This window comes from Sciurus carolinensis, chromosome 3, assembly GCF_902686445.1.
Source record: "Sciurus carolinensis chromosome 3, mSciCar1.2, whole genome shotgun sequence".
NCBI lineage: Eukaryota > Metazoa > Chordata > Mammalia > Rodentia > Sciuridae > Sciurus > Sciurus carolinensis.
Window position 1 is genome coordinate 71,773,514 of NC_062215.1, and position 19,901 is coordinate 71,793,414.

Consider the following 19,901-nt stretch of genomic DNA (forward strand, 5'->3'; position numbering starts at 1 on the left):
GGACTAAAACCTCAGAAGCAGTGACCCCAAATAAATCTTTCCTCCTTTGTGTTGATTTTCTCCAGTATTTTCTTACAGTGACTAAAAGCTGATTAACACATCTAATTTTTTTTGCACTTTAAATTTTTTTATTTTACATTTTTATTTATGATCATACATAATAGTGGGATTCATTGTGACATATTTGTACTTGAACATAACATAATTTGGTCAGTTTCACTCCCCAGTAACCTCCTCCTTTCCTTCCCTGCTCTCTCTCTGTGATCCTCATCCTCTCCTCTACTGTTCTCCCTTCTGTTTTTAAAACACATGTAATTTAAATTATTTCTATTTTGGACTTCTTTTACTCTTTATTTTCTGGTATGTTTAACTGTAAACTGAAGTCATTGAGACTTTAATGTAGAAATTTTTAGTGCTGTAAATTGCCTTAAATATGCCATTTCATGTAGAATAAAAAAAACTTCAACAGTATACTCCCATTATTCCCCTCCCTTTTCTGACCTTTGTTATATAGTTGTGATGCTTTTCATTTTTATATATGTTCAACTTCATAATACAGTTATCTTTTAAAGAGATTTTTAGAATAGGAAGAAATATACCTATATCTATATAACATTTCTCATGGTCTCCATTTCTTTGTATTTTGCTAGACTTTTATCTGATAATTTTTCTTCTGCCTGAATGACTTCCTTTAACTTTTGTGGTCCTTATGTGCACATCATTAGTTTCTTCTGGGTTTTTTGTTTTTGTTTTACTACCTGGAAAAGTTTTTATTTTTCATTTTTAAAAGATGTTTCCTGGATCTAGAATTATAGGTCAGCCCCCCCTCCCCCTTCAGTACTTTAAAGATGTTGTTCCAACTGGAAATAGTGGCACATTCCTATAATCCCAGTGATTTGGGAGATCTAGACAGGGGGATTACAGTCAAGGCCAGCCTCAGCAATTTAGTGAGGACCTGAGCAATTTAGAAGTGGGGCTTAGCTGAATAGTAAAGCACTCCTGGGTTCAATCCCTAGTCCCCCACCCCCAATGCAAAAAAAAAAAAAAAGTCTTCCCCTGTCTTTTAACTTTGCATTGTTCTGATGAGAAACTACTGTCATCCTTTCCTTTGTGTATAATGTACACCATGACAAGGAATTTTTGATTTATTCAAAGTATGATGGGAAACTACTGGTAGTTATGAGCAGAGAAAGAGCTATTAACATTCTCTGACTACTTTTAAAATTAATTAATTAATTAATTAATTAATTTATTTATTTTTGGTTCTGAGGATTGAACTCTACCATTGAGCTACATCCCCAGATCTTTTTATTTTAAGACAGCTTCTAAGTTGCTGAGGATTCTAAGTTGACCAAGCTGGCCTAGAAGTGGTCTCTGACTCCTTTTTTAAGAAGATGATTCTTCCTGCTCTATAGAAAATGAATTGTATGAGGGCTTGGAGTAAAAATAGGTTAAAAATCTATTTCAATAATCCATGCATAGCCAGCCAGGGTGGCGCAGGCTCCCAATGACTTGGGAGGCTGAGGCAGGAGGATTGTGAGTTTAAAGCCAGCCTCAGCAATTTAGCAAGGCCCTAAGCAACTCAGTGAGACCCTGTCTCTAAATAAAATACAAAAAAAGGCCTGAGGATGTGGCTCAGTGCTTTAGCTGGTTAAGCACCCCTGGGTTCAATCCCTAGTTCCAAAAACAAAACAAAACAAAACAAAACAAAACAAAAAATCCCTGCATGGTATGATCATGGTTTAGAGTGATGGTGGTATACACACACATATATACATCTCAGGATTTGCTGATGAATTTGAATGTAAGGTGGGAGAATGAGTGAAATCAAGAATATTCCAAACTTTTTATCTTGTGTAACTGGAAAAACCAGGTGCTTTGTGATGAAGTGGAGAAAATGGGAGGAATTGGTATTATGTTGTTTTTCAATTTTTTTCCTTTGAAACAATTTGAATCTCTATAAATTGCATAAACAGTATGAAAAAAAAAGTTTTTTAGATCATTTGAGAGTAACTTGTTACCATGAGGTTCCATTATCCCCAAACTCTTCAATTTGTAGTTGTTATCAATAAGCACATTTGCTTCCATATACAGAACCCTACCATCAAAATCAGGAAATTTAACATAACTACAATACTTATCCACAAACCCGTCAAGTTTTTCTGGTAGACCCAATAACGTCCTAATTTTTAGCAAAATAATTTAATCTAGAGTTATATTTTTCATTTAGATGTTATTTGTGTCTTTTATTTTTAAATAGTTCTTTAATTTTTTTTTTTTTTTTTTTACTTTTATGATTTTGACTTTTTTTTTTAATGCTGAGTATTGAACCAGAGACCTCACACATGCTAGGCAAACACTCTACCATGCAACTACAACCCCTACCCTTTTAAAATTTTTATTTTTGAGAGGCGGGTTCTTGCTAAACTGCCCAGACTAACCTTGAACTTGTGATCCTCCTGTTTCAACTTCATGAATAACTGTAATTACAGCTGTGTGCCACCACATCTGATGATCATGACAGTTTTGAGGTTAAAGAGCAATTAATTTTGGAGTAGTCCTCAGTTGGAGTTTGCCTGATACTTCCCTGGGATTCAATTCATGCCTGCTTTGGGGCAGGAATATCACTGAGGTGATGTGGTATCTAATTGTTCCATATCAGACGGTATTTGATTTTAATTTGCCCATTACTAGTGATCTAGTGACAATAACAAGGCTCACATGACTGAGCATTCTGTTTGGTGGGTTAATATACTAAAAAAGTTTCTTTTTTTTTTTTTCCTGTGTAATTAATGAATTTTTGTAGGGGAGGGTATGTTGAGATAAAGTAACTCATTCCTCATCACACTTTCCCTCTAGTTATAGCATTTATTGATTTTTCTTGGCTGAATTATTACTACTAATGAATTATCCACTATTGATAATTACCAAATGGAGATCTTTCTATTCATTGCACTATTATAATTTATTAGTTAACATTCTACTGAAGAAAAATCTTTGTATTATTGAGTCATTTGTTTATGTCTAAATGAACTCATTTTAAAAATTTTTATTTAGTGGATAAAGTGCATCATTTTTTTTTGATAATTCTATATTTGGCTAATGGAAGCACCTTCAAAATTTTTGTGTACTTTTGACATGTTCCCATAAATCTTTATGTGCTTTCTTTCTTCTTTCAGTAAGATGATGCAGGCTCCTTTTGTAGTTACCTGCTTCATACTTGGAATCAGCAATATCTCAGTCATAATTTGTTTCTCTTAGTGGGGAAAAATACTTAGAAACTAGCATCTGACATGAGCTCCACAAAAATGTATCCATTGTGAGTAGGTTATCACTGCTCCCAAGTTCTCTCAGTGGACAAGGCTATAAAATATGTACACACATACATCCTTCTTTATCTGTACATACTGTTTCATAATGATGTCTCCAGTCCCAGTTCAATACCACAGGGTACATTCTTGCCTTACCCCTTACTATATTTGTAATAGTCCAGAGACATTAGATGGTGCATTGTGAGGGAATGGGGGTAGAAGGTACCTATTTTCATGTTTTAATTCTATTTCATCCTGTGTATTTTCATTTTTGGAGACTTTATTTTAGCTGTGCATGTATACTGTTTATTTTCCACATTTGGAGATTTTCATGTTGTTTTTCTTTTATTTGTTTCTAGATTGATTCTGTTATGATCAGAGACGTACTTTATGTGGTTTTTATTCTTTTAAATATATTAAAGTTTAATTTATGGCCCAGGGCTATTTTAGTGTATATTGTTCTATGGATGTTTGAAAAGAACTATGTATGTAAATTAGCTTAATAAAATTGTATGGTGTTTAAGGGTTGTAATTGTGTTTTTTCCCTTATATAGGATCTACTTTCAAAATTTTGTCTTTCTGCAGTTTGACAATGTTATGTCTAGTTGCAGATCTTTTGGTGTTTAATGTATTTAGAGTTCATTTTTAAATTTCTTGGATCTGTACTGTGATGGTTTTCATTATATATTGGAATATTTGCAGCCATAACTTTAAATATTTTTTTATGTGTCTTTCCTTCTAGAGCACCTATTAACATATTTTGGCATGGTTAATGTCTCTCAGTTCTCTTAGACTGTTGGTTTTTCCTCAGTTTTTTTGTTTTTTTTTCAGTAGGTTGTATATAGTTTCTGTAGATCTTTTGTCAAGTTTGATTTTTTCTTCTGCCATCTCAGTTTTACTGTTGAATCTATCTAATGTGTTTTACACTTGGATATTATGTTTTTGAACTCTATAAAGTTTCTATTTTCTTTCTTTCTTTTTTTTTTTTAATAGTTTCTTTATTGAGGCTTCCTGTTGGTGGAATCATTTTCAATATATTTTCCTTTAATTATTTTAAATATATTTATAATAGTTGCTTTGATGTCCATTAATTTTAACATTTGAGTCTACTCAGTTTCTTTATTTTTATTTGTTCTTTTTAGATATATATGACAGTAGAGTATATTTTGACATACTATACATAGCATGGAGTATGACTTGTTCTAATTAGGATCCCATTCTTGTGGTTGTAATGATGTGGCGTTTCACTGGTTGTGTATTCATATATGAACATAGGAAAGTAATGTCTGATTCATTCTACTGTCTTTCCTGTTCCCATCCCCCACTTCTTTCTCTTTAATTCTCTTTGTCTAATCCAGTGAATTTTTATTCTTCCCCTACTCAGAGTTTTTGTTGACTTCTTTGTATAAGCTAGTGATAAATATGTCATGGAGACCTAGCAGTTTGTTCCTGAGTATGAAAATGACAGAAATATGGGTTTATATTTGCCAAAAGACATGTTCAAGGAAATTGATAATAGCTTTCTTTGCATTAGCCCCAAACTGGAAACAACCTTCTTGTCCATTGGTAATAGAATTAGTTGAGTGGACTGTTATATGTCAGCAAAATGGACTATTTTGCATGGACTATAATACATCAATATAATGGACTATTATATATCAATAAAAATGAACAAAAATACTAATGCAGATAATGTAAAAGAATTTAGAAGATATAATGAATATTGAATGACAATAATTATAAGACCATGTCTTATATGATTCAACTAATATGAAAAATGTGAAAATCTAGTCTATGGTATTAAAAGTCAAGTTAATGGTTACCCATGTGGGGAAACTGGGAAGGAGTATAAGGGATCCTTCTTGGGTAGAAGTAATGTCTTTGTCTTGATTTGTTTGGAGGTTTTATATGGATGAATGCATATGTAAAATGAATGCTTAAATTTTGTACATTTTATACTATGTGAGTTATGTGTTAAAAAATCTGGGTGTTGGGCTGGGAATGTAGCTCAGTGGCAGAGTGCTTGCCTGGTATATGTGAGGCCCTGTGTTTGATTCTAAGCACCATGTAAAACTAAATAAAATAAAGGTCCATTGACAACTAAAGAATATTTTTTAAAAATCTGGGTGATAAGTCAAAATTTCCTATCATTTTCTATATGCTTGAAATATTTTATAATTTAGTTAAGAATAAAATTAAGAATAAGTTTAAAATACTTTGCATTTTTGGCTATCATCAATAACAAAAATCAGTTGAGTGAATCAGGAAAAAGTTATAATAGATACTTGTTTGGCTTTGGAATATACTCTTACTCTAGGCCTGAGATGCAATTAAATCTTGAACAACATTCAGAAGTTGTTGAAAAGTGGTACGTGACAAAGAGTGTAGCTCAGTGATAGAATACTTGCTAGCATTCGAGAAGCCCTGGATTTGATTCCCAGCACGGGGGTCGGGGTGGGTGGGGTGTGTGTGCAATGATTCATGATGGTTCTTTGACTGTCCTGGCTATTTTCATGGTCTTTTTTTGCAACCAGTTTGGTCTTTATATGAGATACATATTGTGAGCCTGCATCAGACCTATCATTTTTTTTTATAGATTACTTGAATATTCAAAAACTTAGGTACTAACTGTATCATTGTGAATATTCAAAGTGAATCTCTTCTCTCAAATCTTTCCCCAGAAGAGGAGGAATGTGTTTAATTCCAAAGGTGTACACGTGTGTATGCACATATGTGTTCATGTATATATGTTGGGTGAATATAGGCCTAGATTCAACCTTCAGGGATGAAAGCAGAGAACCAAAATGTATGCTCTCAGGAGAGGGTAATGCTGACAGAATAACTGAGTAAGTATTGGCAGTGAATTGAAAGTATGGAATACCCACACGTGACGAATTATAATATTTTACCCTCAGTTGCTTGAAACACAGTCTGAACAAAAGTCAAAATAACCTGTGGGTAATCTTATAAATAAGATCTTTCAAATTGATATGTAATTGTTATTTCACCTTAGTATTTTTAATTTGTCATCCACTTAATTTTGTAACTTTTTCATGATTTTGCCTATTTTAGCCTCAGAATATTGGTAAATGTACCGTTGCTGCTTTACAGAAATGTAACCTTGATTCATTTCCATTAGATTTGTTTCTTTTTTTTATATGTTGTAGCTTGGGAAATTTCTGTTGCTTTTCCTAAAAGAAGGAATATTACTGATTTATATAGTTGGAAAAATTTAAGTTTTTATAGTATTTTATTTCTGAGGTTAGTCAAATTTTGTCTTAAACTTTTTTTTTTTTTTTTTTTTTTTTTTTTTAGCAGTGCTGGGGATCGAACCCAGGGCCTTGTGCTTGCGAGACGAGCACTCTACCAACTGAGCTATCTCCTCAGTCCCCTGTCTTAAACTTTTTAAGTCAAAAACTTTGAAAAATTTTGTTGAGGCTTTCAGTTTGTAGATACAGAACATAATAAATGAAACTTCATCAACCTCTTTGTGATTTTTGTCTATGTGTTATGTATGGTAGAAAATTTCTTATGCTATTTCCCCAAAAAGTAAACTGCAATGACAAATGGCATTATGGAAAGTTTATTTGAGTGAGAAATAAGAAATAGGTATTCACATTCTAGCTTTGCTTAGTTTCATGACTGTAAATAAACTTATTTATAAGATAGGGTGCTCATTGATCTCATAAGATAGGGTGCTTAGGCTAAATCTTTATATCTCATTGTTTAAAATTTAGTCCTAACTGGGCACAGTGGTATAATCCTAGCTACTTGGGAGGCTCACACTGGAGGATTGTGAATTCAAGGCCAGCCTGGGCAAAATAGTAAGACCCTATCTCAAAAACAGAAAAAAAAAATTTAATTCTGTACTTGCCTTGATGAAAAAGTCCTAAAAACTCAGGCTGATGATATAACTCAGCTGTAGAGTGCCTTTTTAGGATGCACAAGGCTCTAGGTTCCATTCCCAGCCCTGGAGGTGGTGGGGAGAGGGAAGACAAGAAGTCCTAAAAACTGAGGTAATATAGTGGTTGCCCCTTGAAATGATACTGATTGGGTGATGAAAGCTGCATTTTCATGTCTGATGTTATATTCCAAGTATTCATATGTTATAACATTTTCTTTGGCAATTCTTTTATGTTACTTGACATTGCAAAATAATATTACAACTAAGAAGAACTTAGAACTGTTGTGATGTTAAATTTATTTTTTTCAAACTGTGTGTGATCCCCCAGTAGAAAATTCCCTACAATAGGTAGGTCAGTGGTTGCAAGATGGTAGCATGAAAGAACACACACAATATTTTTGTAAAAATTTGAACTAGTTGATAATATTTTAAAATGGAGAGATCTCACATTAAAAATTGGATTTGGAGCTTTTTGAAAAATCATCATATCTGATACTGTTGAACATGGAATTCCTGTAGTAGCTATTGTGATTGAACTGAGACTCTTGCTTCTTTAGATGGAGAAATGATCTGTTGCTTATAGAACCTGTCTGCTGTTCTTTCTTTCTTCTCTCCCATAATGTTTCCCTTCCTTTCCCCTCCTGTCTTACCATTTTCTACTGCTATAATAGAATGTCACAGCCTGAGTAATTTTTGAAGAAAAATTTATTCCTCACAGTTCTGGAGTCTGAGATGTTCAGGGTTGAAGGACTGAATAATGGTTGATCATATTCCATTGTATGGATATCTCATATGTTGTTTATTCATTCATCAGTTGATAGACTTTTGGGTTTCCACTTTTTGGCTCTTATTGCTGTATTGAGTATTAGTGTAGGTTTGCAGTTCTCTTGGATATATTTGTAGGAGTGATAATATGATTCTTATGGTTCCCAATTTTCTACATTTTTACCACCACTTGTTCTTGTTCTTTTGTGTATATCCATCCTACTGAGTGTAAAGTGGTATGTCATTGTTTTTATTTACAGTTTTCTAGTGACAGATGGTATTGAGCATCTTCTCAAGTGTTTATTGACCATTTGTGAATCTTTGGAGAAATGTCTTTCTAAATCTTTTGTTCATTTTATGATTGAATTAGTTGTCTATTCTTATAATAGTTTCTTATCAGATATATTAGGCTTGTAAATGTTTTCTTCTGTTCTTTGGGTTGTCTTTTCACTATCTTGATAGTGTCTTTTGATGAACACAGTTTTTAACATTTTTCTTTGGCAGTACTGAGAGTTGAACCTAGGGGTGCTCTACCACTGAGCTATATCCCCAGCCCTTTCTATTTTTTATTTCGAGACAGGTATCACTAAGTTGGTGAAACTGGTCTTGAACTTGTGATCCTCCTGCTTCAGCTGCCCAAGTCACTGGAAAAATTTTAAATTTTGATGAAGTCCCATTAATATTTCTTTTGTTGCTTCTACTTATAATGTCATATTAAGAAACTTGTTGCCTAATCCAAAGTAATGAAAACATATACATTCCTTCCCTTCTGAGACTTTTATTTAACTCTTACTTTTATGTCTGATCCATGATGAACTAATTTTTGTGTATTGCGTATTATGTGAGGTAAGGGGTTCAACTTCAGGCTTTGCTATGTGGATATCTAGTCACACAGCACCATTTGTTGAAGACCGTTCTTTCTTCATTGAATTGTGTTTACACCCTTGTGAAAAATCAGTTGATCATAGATGTTTAGCTTTGTTTCTGGACTCTGAATTCTATCCCAATGAACTCTCTTCTTGTGCCAGCACTACACCATTTTGATTACTGTAGCTTAATAAGTTTTGAAGTCAGTATTGTTTTGGCTATTCAGGACCTATTGCACTTCCATATGAATTTGAGGATTAACCTTTCCATTCCTGAAAAATGGCCACTGGTATTTTGATAGAGATTGCATTGAATCTATAGGTTACTTTGGGGAGTCTGACTTCTTAAAAATGTCTTCCCATCCATGAACATGGATATGGGATGTCTTTCTGAATATTTAGGTCTACTTTAATTTCTTTCATTGTTTTATAGTCTTCAGTACATAAGTATTGCATTTATTTAAATGTATTCTTAACTATTTTATACTTTTTGATGCTATCATAAATGGAATTTCTCAATTTCATTCCAAAATGTTTATCGTTAATATGTAGAAATAAAACTCATTTTTGAGTGTTGATATTGTATCTTGTAACATGGTAAACTTGTTTTATAGAGTTAATAGTGTTTTTTGTGAATTTAAGATTTTTCTGTGTGTAAGATACATCACTTGCAAATAGGTGTAGTTCAACTCCTTGTCTAATCTGGGTCTCTTTTATCTTCATGCCTTATATTCTGATTAAAAACCTCCAGTACAGTATTACATAGAAGTAGTAAGATCGAACATTGTTTCTGATCTTAGGGGGAATGCATTTAGTCTTTCACCATTAAGTATGATGTTAGTTGTGAAGTTTTTATAGATGCCCTCTATCAACTTGAAGATATTCTCTTCTGTTTGTTGACTTTTGAGTGTTAAACAGTGTTGACTTTTGGCATTTGCTTTTTTTGTTGAGATGATTATGTGGTTTTTGTCCTATTAATGTGATTTATTGCATTGATTGAATCTATTTTTTTATATTATGAATACATATCCCATGTATTCATGGTATATATTTTCTTTTTTCATGTTCTGGATTATGTTTGCTAATGTCGTGCTAAGACACTTTACATCTGTATTCACAAGGGATATTGAGCTGCAGTTTTCTTGTGTTGTCTTTGTCTGGTGTTGGTATCAGAGTAATACTGGCTTCAGAATGAATTGGGAATAATTAGTGGATTTTTAAAAATTTTATTTGAAGCCATATGGCTTTTTATTTGTGAGATGTTTTTCATTTCTAATTCAATATCTTTGCTTTTTTTTAGGTCTGTTTAGACTGTGTTCTTGACTCTTATGGTTGTTTGTTTCTTCTTTTCTCAGACTAGCTGAAAATTTGCCAGCTTTGTTGATCTTTTCAGAGGACCAATTTTTGTTTCATTGATTTTAAAATTTTTTATGGTATTTCTGTTTTCTAGCCTATTTCTGTGATAATTCTATCTTGTAGTTTCTTTCCACCCACCTCTATTGTTTCTTTTCTTCAGTTTGCTTTGGGTTTAATTTTTTCTCATTTTTTTAAGATGTAAGTTTAGGTTATTGATTTGAGGTCTTTTAATGTAGACATTAACAATTACAAATTTCATTTTTACTAGCAATGTATCCAATAAATTTGTTTATCTCATGATATGTTCTAACTGCCTTGTGACTTTTCTTTGATCCATCAGTTCTTTTTGAGTATGTGGTTTGATTTTCATGTATTTGTGAATTCCCCCAATTTCCTTCTGTTACCAGTTTCTAATTTTACTACACTGTTGTCAGAGAACACATTTTGGTTGATTTCATTTCTTGAGATTAGTTTTATCATCTATCATACAGGCTATCCTGGAAGATACTCTACTTGTGCATTCTGCTGTTGAGAGTTGGATGTTCTACAGGTGTTTATTAAGTCTAGTAGTTGTATAATTTTGTCCAAATCTTGTTTCTTCATTCACTTTCTACTTTTTTTTTATTCATTATTGAAAATGGGGCATTGAAGTTCACTACTCTTGTGTTTGAATTGCATGTTTCTTCCTTAAATTCTGTCATTTTTGTTTCATGTGTTTTGAGACTATTAGGTGCATATGTTTAAAAATGTAGTATGTTGTCAAATAGGCAACATACTTACTATAAAATGCCCATTTTGCTAATAAATTTTATATTATAATCTAGTCTGATATTAGTATAGCCATTCCAAGCCACTTGGCTACTATTTGTGTAGTGTATCTTTTTTTTTTTTTGGGGGGGGGGAGGAGTATAGGAGATTGAACTCAGAGGCACTCAACCACTGAGCCACATCCTGAGCCCTATTTTGTATTTTTTTTTATTTAGAGACAAGGTCTCACTGAATTGCTTAGCGCTTCCCTTTTCCTGAGTCTGACTTTCACTTGGGATCCTTCTGCCTTAGCCTCCCAAGCCGTGGGATTATAGGCATGAACCACTGGGATTTCAGGCATGTGCCACTGTGCCTGGCTGCATAGTATATCTTGTTCTGCCCTTTTACTTACAAATTATTTTGTCTTTAATTTAAATGTGTCTGTTGTGGGCAGTATGTAATTGGATCATGTTTTAAAACCTATTCTGTTAACCTCTGCCTTTTAATTGGTTTGTTCATTCCATTTATATTTAAGGTAGTTGCCCATAAAATAAGATTTTATTTACTGCTTTTTACTTGTATTCCTTGTATGTTGTCTTTTTGTTCCTCATTTTCTCTATTACTGCCTTTTGTGTTGAATAGCTCTTTTTTTTTTTTTTTTTTTTTTTTTTGGTACTGAGAATTGAACTTGAGCATTTAACCACTGAGGTACATCCCCCAAACCCTTTTTTGTATTTTATTTAGAGACAGGGTCTCACTGAGTTCCTTAGGGCCTCTAAGTTGCTGAGGCTGGCTTTGTGCTCTCAATCTTCCCTCCCTAGCCTCCTGAGCAACTGGGATTACAGGTGTCCGACATTGTGTTCAGCTAAATAGCCTTTTTCTAGTGTGTTATTTTAATTCTCTTGTCTTCTTTGATACATATTTTAAAATTCGTTTTTTAATGGTTGACCTGAGTATTATAATTAACATTTTAATTTATAAACAATGTAGTTTTGGTTGATACCAGACTTTATTGCACTAACATACAAATACTTTTTTATATTTTATACAACTCCCCTTTTCTTTGTGTTATTATCTTGTAAATTATATCATTATATATTGCATTCCTTGCAACAGTTATAATTATTGCTTTATACTGTTTTCTTTAAACAAATGTTTTAATTTCCTGTTGCTGCTTATATAGAAAAGAATTAATGTGACAGGCCAGACAGCTTATCCTTAGAAAGCCTGCTTATAAGGTTAACCTTTGGCTGGCACTTGAGATCTTGGGTTTCAGAGTTCCAATATCCCTAACTAATAACTGATAATGGCTCATTGTCCCTAGGCTATATGAACAAACACTGTGATTTATTCTGAATGCTTTTCTTCTAGGAGTCTGGACTTTTGGAGTGTTATGCAAGGGTGCCTACATAATAGCTTCCTTATATAAAGTACTTCCCTTAGAAAAAAATATATATTATATTCATATTGTATATTTCTCATTAGTGTTGTTTGTACCACTTTTCTTCTTTTTGTGGCTACCTCTTCTATTTCTTACTATTAATGTGTTTGGATTTCTTTTTTTTTTTTACTTCTTAAGGCAATAAAGAATACTGATGGGAGAGCCATTTTCCTAACTTACAAATTATCGAGCTGGTTGCCATGATGGGTGAGTTCAAACTAAAAACATTTTCAGTTATAATTAAGGGTTAGGATGGGGGAATTTTTTCTCTATTATGTGTTATAATAAACTTTTTAATAAATTCTATGCTATATCAGATTTATATGTTTATCTTTATTTACTTATAGATTTTTCAGGTAAAGCACTTTTGTGTTAGTCATTAATAGTTTTAGAATGATAATTTAATGCAGGAGACACAAGTTAGGACATTCAGAATAAACTGTTCAGATGTATTATGATTTGCTTAAGAGTCCAATGGCAAGAGAGAAATAAATCATAAAATTGTATAGTCAGGTAGGGCCCACAAACCATTGATGCTCAGGAATGCTAATTTAAAGGGAGAAAGAAATACATAAGAATGGATTGTGGGGCCAGATACAGTGGTATATGCCTGTAATCCCAGCAGCTCAGGAGGTTGAAGTGGGAGGATTGAAAGCTTAATCCTATCCTCTGCAATTTAGTGAGACTCTGTCTCAAAATTAAAAGGGTCGAGTAATCCCCAACACAGGGGGGAAAAAAAAAAGAAAGAAAGACTGGATTGTGGGTATTCAGTTTACATATTTTGTCCCCACTTCCCATTTTCTCCTTGGTCTTGAGGGTTCTATTCTGAGGCAGGGATTAGAGAAGGAAACACTAGAAAGAAATGGAGTTTACCCTATCCTAAATTATGAAAAGTGAACTGAATAATTGGATGCCAAACTTTTTATCTTAGGTGAGTTCTGATGTCTTAAATCTGACATTTACTTGCCAAAAATCTTTGTCACATTTTTTCTACCACTTGCTTAGGAAAACAAATTTATATTTGTACACACACACCTCCAACAACAATCATAGGCTGAAGAGCTTAAATTTGCCCATGTTCTTCAGTGGAGGGGCTAGTGCACTTTTAGTGTGTGTATTTTGTGGTAACTGTGTAGGTTGCCTTCACCTTCCTGCTTTAAAATTCATTTTCCACTTTCTCTTTTGCATTGCTTTCTTGTAAGTCCAAATACACTAGATCTAGTTAGCCACCTCTAGTTCCAAATTAGATAGGCTTTTTTTTTTTCTGATTTTTCTATCAGCTTCTCATTTTTGTTGCTTTCATTTCTACTGTGAGCTACATATTAACCTTCAAATAATATTGCACTCTAGTAAGCAACAAAGAACAGTTATTGCTTAAAAACATATACAGGGGCTGGGGATATAGCTCAGTTGGTAGAGTGCCTGCCTCGCATGCACAAGGCCCTGGGTTCAATCCCCAGCACCCAAAAAAATATGTATATATACAAGGATAGTCACAGAAAATCATGACTATTTAAAAAATGTGAATTACAGATGCTTGAATTGTTAGAGTGTTCTCATAGTTATTTTTCAAATGTAATGAATAAGTATATAAAGTACCTAATTCAATGTTTCTTATTAAAGATTTCATTTGAAATTATCTCATATAGTTTGATTTTGTATTCATCTGAATGTCCTTTTTTTCAATATGTGTTAGAAATCCACTGCTTTTTCTATGTGCTCGTTTGTCAGAATCTGGGATGCTCTGGTCATTCTCACTGTCTTTTGGGTCCACTCATGACCTTTATGACTTTTATAATCTAATATACCTACTATCCTGTGACCACCACAGGGCTTCTTAATATAGTAAAACAGTTTGAGAATTGTTTACAACAGTGGTTATTTTAATTTTGAGTATGTTCATTCTGTGTTTAATCTTTTGTGGATTTGGGATTTGTTAGCTCACATCTTGTCACTTTCCTCAAAGTAAGTTTCTTGCTAGGTACTTAATCTACCATTTAATTCTTGAAGCCTGAAAAAGAAGAAACTCAGATTTCCCTTTGTTTTGTATGTTATTGTCTCAAGATTTAAATTTTTGTTCAGTTGGACCTTTCCTTTTTACACATATGATATAAAATGGTACACTTTTTTTGTGTGTGTGCATTGTGACTATATATAATAGTGGGATTCATTGTTTCATTAGATGTCTGTCTTTTTTTTTTTTTTTTTTTTTTTTTATCTATTCTGGGGATTAAACCCATGATCTCATGCATACTAGGCAAGTACTCTGGCCCTGAGCTACATCCCTAGCCCAACTTACTTTTCTTAACAAGGAAATGAACATGTAAACATGATAAAAGAGTTTAGCTAAAGCTTTTTCTATTTGGACATTGTGATACTATATATATTAAAACTTCTGAATTCAAGTGCTCAAGTTTTTTCTTATAAAATAATTAGAACAACATAAATACATTTAAATGTTCAAGTTCTCTTCTCTCCTGTAGAAGAATTAAGCATTTTAACATTTCTCAAGAAGGTCACATCAAATGACTTTATTTCAGAGATCATTCTGATTGAGATCATTCTGAGTTTAGTTAGACTGAAGGAATATTTATTTTTTATCAGTAATTGAAATAGTCTGGCATGGACCTATTTTTGCAACACTCATGATTATATTGTATCTGATTGACTCAGTTACCTGTTCGGCTAACATGACAATTTTATTTTACAAAGGATTCTTTGCAAAGGATCATAAAATTTTCTCTTATCCTGAAATTTATTAATAAAACTATTGTAATTATTACTTTTAAATTTTAACATCCAAATGCTTTTACTATGGAATAGAATACCTTGAATATTATTAAAAATTGATAAATTAGAGAAGTCAACTGTTTTGTGTGTTTGAAAGACTATCGAACTTTTTTCTTTTTTTGGTTCCAGGGATTGAACTCAGGAGCACTTTACCACTGAACTACATCTTTAGCTCTTTTTATTTTTCATTTTCAGACATGGTCTCACTAAATTTCTTAGGGCCTCACTAAGTTGCTGAGGCTGATCTCAAACTTGGAATCCTCCTCCCTCCACCTCCTGAGTCGCTGGAATTATAGGCGAAGGCCCCTGGACCCAGCCAGGAACATAAATTATTACTCAATAATAACTATAAAGTTATTAAAAACTATAAAGTTTTTGTTTCTTTTATTTATCAATTGTTAATAGTTATTAGTAGAATTGATTTTTAATAAAAATCAGTTAACTCGTCCCCAAAGTCTTCCAAATAGTTTATAACTGGCTTTACTGAGAGACACGTTCTTAATAGTTTCAAAAAGGAATCTTTTCTTTTGTTTTCTGTTTTTTAAATTTACTCTTTTTAGATACACACGGCAGTAGAGTATATTTTGACATATTATACACAAGTGGAATCAAAAAGAAATCTTCAGGGGCTGGGGTTGTGGCTCAGTGGTAGAGCACTTGCCTAGCATGTGTGAGGCACTGGGTTTGGTCCTCAGCACCACATAAAAATAAACAAAGGTATTGCGTCCATCTACAACTAAGAAAAAATTTTTTAAAAAATCTTCAAATGGAACAAATTGTATTAATGTGAACGAATATGTAATATCAAATCCCAGTATTATGTATAATTATAATGCACCAATAAAAACATTTAAAATTAAAAAAAAAAAAAAGAAATCTTCAGTATGTTTGGAAAAAGCTAAAAGTTTGTGGTTCATGATTTTTTTTCCCTTAGTTTTCCAGACTTGGTACTTTTTCTAAAGAAAGAATTTTTCTTGTAGTGTTGACCTTTTAAATTGTTGCTGTCCACAATTGTTAGATATTCTGTTGTTTGGTCTTGTCAAACCTGATGGTGAAGAAATTTGAGGGAACCATTCCAAATATCAATAGACTAGTATCCACAGATGAAACTTTGTTTCTGACTCTAAGCATTGATGAAAGAAAAACAACTCTAAAGTGAAGTCTGTACTTTAAATATAAATGCTTTAATTATATTATACAAGTTGGTTTCTTTTTTCCCCATTTCTTTTTATTAAGATTTTAAGATGTCTTGATGTTTGTTTAGGTGTTATGCAAAAGAATTTATTGTAATAGGGCTGTTTTCATTCTTATCCTAAGATGTTTAATCTTCAGAAGAATCAGAATGACTTTGTCTTGCCTGTAAATGTTTCATGTGTGGATCCCCCCCACCTTTTTTGTCTTCATTTAAAAAAACAATTAAAATTTTATTTCACCAAAAGTGTAGGTATTAAAAATGTTCTAGATGTATTTTTGCATTAAATTAGTGTGCTTTTATTAACTTTCATATCAACTTTGTTCAATGTCTGTAATAAGTATATATTGCAATTACAATTTTGTGTATTTTTAAAAATACCTAGATGATCAGCAAGCTTTGAACTCGATCATGCAAGATTTGGCTGTCCTTCATAAGGCCAGTCGACCAGCATTATCCTTACAGGAAACCAGAAAAGCAAAATCTTCATCACCAAAAAAGCAGGTATTTGTTCAATAATATTTTAATAAGTATATTTTGTTCTATGAATTATTTTCCTTCAGTGTTCTGATATTATAGAGGACTTGTTTAATGTATATAGCTTTTACACTTTTGAGCCAAATGTTTTGTTATATACATTTTCCCATGAGAGTATACATTTAAAAAGCATAGTTTTGGACTGGGGATATAGCTCAGTTGGTAGAGTGCTTGTCTCGCTTGTCTCGCAAGCACGAGGCCCTGGGTTCAATCCCCAGCACTGCAAAAAAAAAAAGAAAAACAAAACATAGTTTTATTTAATGTGGTAACTGCTCTCTAAAGATGTTATTTTATCCGTTCTTAAGACACTTTAACAATTTTTTCTTCAAATAATCTACTCTGGCTATTCGCAAATGAGGGTGATTTTAATTCTTATAAATGAAATTAATTTGTGATGCTCAGTATGAAAAGTGGAAATTCAGTAACTTCCCCTTATCTGTGGTTTCACTTTCCACAGTTTTACCCATAATCAACTGAGGCCTAAAAGTATTTGATGGAATATTCCAGAAATAAGCAATTCTTAAATTTTAAGTAGTAATGCTGTTCTGAGTAGCATGATGAAATCTTAACACTATTATGTTCTGTCCTGCCTAGAACATTAATTTTCATTTGTTCATTTTATCTTCGATGTATATGTTACCCACCTGTTAGTTACTTGGTAGCTGTCTCAGATTGGCTGCCACAGTATCATGTGTTCAAGTGGCCCTTATTTTACTTAATAATAGCCTCAAAGTACCAGAGCTGTGTTTCTGGCAATTTGGATATGCCAAAGAAAAGCTGTTAAATGCTTTCCTTAACTCTTTTGACCCATCATCTTATATACAGGACAGAGACTCTAGAGGCTGAGGCAGGAGGATCAGAATCAAGGCCAGCCTCACTAACTTAATGAGGGCTTAAGTAACTGAGCGAGACCCTGCCTCAAAATAAAATAAAAAAGGGCTGGGGGATGTGGCTCAGTGGTTTAGCACCTCTGGGTTCAATCCCTGGTACCTCCCCCACTCCCCCAAAATTAAATTTGACTTTTATAAGTTTTTGTGTGAACCCATATACAGATTGATGGGACATATGGGTTAAGAGAAGAGGTGAAAATTGTCAATAAGTAAAGATGAGGGTAGAATATTTACCACATGAATAAGGGGGACTGTGATACAGTATTATGTATTTCCCTATAACAGAATCAGCAAATGTTTCCTATCCTTGATGCCTTCACTAATAGATCTTAGTGCTCTTTCCTCTTGTGCCTAGTTTCAGCAACATAATTCTCAACTCAGTTTTTTAGCAGATACTATCAAGTGATTGGAGCTGGCACTGAAAATGAAACCTTCTTTCCTTTCTGTTTTACCTTAAATGAGTGGCTAAGAAAAGATATGATTTTAGAAATTCTAAAGGTTTTATCTGGATGATTGATTTGTCATTTCATTTCAGAATGATGTCCGAGTAAAATTTGAACATAGAGGAGAAAAAAGGTAAGGAAGAAAACAATGTGTCAATTCATTTAGTAAAACATGTATTCTGGATTAAGCTTTTAAAAGTTCCTTCCATATTTGAATGAAGTTTCATGGCTTAAAATTGAGAAAAGAGTAGCCTTTTGTAATGCTTAGACTAGAATCTGTCAAAATTCTTCCTAAACATTAGAAATGATTAATGTTTTTACTTAGCAATATTAGGAATTAAATAAGGTAATTACATAGTGCAACCCTTATTGCCATTTCCTTTTACTTTTGCTCAGTGGAGATTAAATATATTTCTTCTTACAATTGTATCATCCCTCCAGATACTATACAGAATTTATGTATGTGGACTTAATATTTGTAATTTTGATATTCTCAAGAGACCTCAATGCTATGACATGTATTTCATTGGTAATGTTGAGGAAGGTGAGTTGGAATGGTGGCTGCAGGTTATTTTAGCAGAGATACAAATTTAACCTTCTACTCGGTATTTGTATGTCAGTGCAGAAGTGGAAGTGGTGATAGTTAACAACAAAATTACTAACATGACCTAAAACTAGTTGGAGAAAAATGATTTTATTTCTGCTTTAGTTCTCTTTAATTAATTTACTAAAATGTCTGTTGGTTCTAAAGACTTTAAAATGGGTCACAAATCATAAAATTTGAAGATGTAAAGATGTTTTACTGATAGATTTTGGGAAAAATGAAATATACCAGATATACTATAGAACTATTGTCCAGTCTACTTTCTTACTTAAGATTCTTTTAGGAATATTTTCCCAATTTTTCATTTAGACCTATTTATTAAATTAACTATATGCTAGACCTTAAAGGCATAATGTGAGCAAAGCAGATGTGAACTTTTGTTATGGAGTTTATAATTCAACATGATAGTGTCCAAGCTTTAATTCATGCTGTCAAGGGCAGTGCAGACTAGTCCTTTGGGATATGGGAAGAAATGCTGTCATTTTATTTCCTTTCAATATTTAAATCCCTTTAAAAAGTTTATTTTGGAGTCAGTCTTACATAATATATATGCTCAAAAATGTTGAGTTGAAGCCAGTCGTGGTGACACATGCCTGTAATCCCAGCAGCTCTGGAAGCTGAGATGGGAGGATGGCAAGTTCAAAACCAGCCTTGGCAATTTAGTGAGGCTCTAAGCAACTCAGTGAGATACTGTCTCTAAAGAGAATACAAAAAAGGGTTAGGGATGTGACTCAGTGGTTAAGCACCCTGAGTTCAATCACTAGGAACCCTCCTGCAAAAGTTTATTTTATAAGGATATTGAAAGCAAAACTTGAATCCCCAAAGAACAGTTTCATTCCTTTAAAACAGTTTCATTGTATTCTGCTGTGCATTTGTCATATGGATTTGATCACTTTCCTCAGTGGATGTTTTATATTGCTCTATAACATTTTCAGTGCAGATTATAAACTGTAGAAAGTTTTGAGAATTTCCTTTTAAAAATTAGGGTGGAACCAACTTCAGAGCTTTTAAGTTTGTGTTGAAAATTTGTGTACTATCAAAAATGAGCTGTTACA

At 32.9% G+C, this 19,901-nt stretch overlaps 1 protein-coding gene across 1 annotated transcript in view; it reads left to right on the top strand.

Moving 5' to 3' along the window:
* Positions 1-19,901, top strand: part of Map3k2 (mitogen-activated protein kinase kinase kinase 2) — a 79,728-nt gene that overhangs the window by 29,219 nt on the left and 30,608 nt on the right. The window contains 3 exon segments of the mRNA XM_047544582.1: positions 12,529-12,597; positions 16,758-16,876; positions 18,335-18,375. Of these exon segments, the coding sequence (XP_047400538.1) occupies positions 12,591-12,597; positions 16,758-16,876; positions 18,335-18,375 (167 nt within the window). The 5' untranslated portion in view covers positions 12,529-12,590.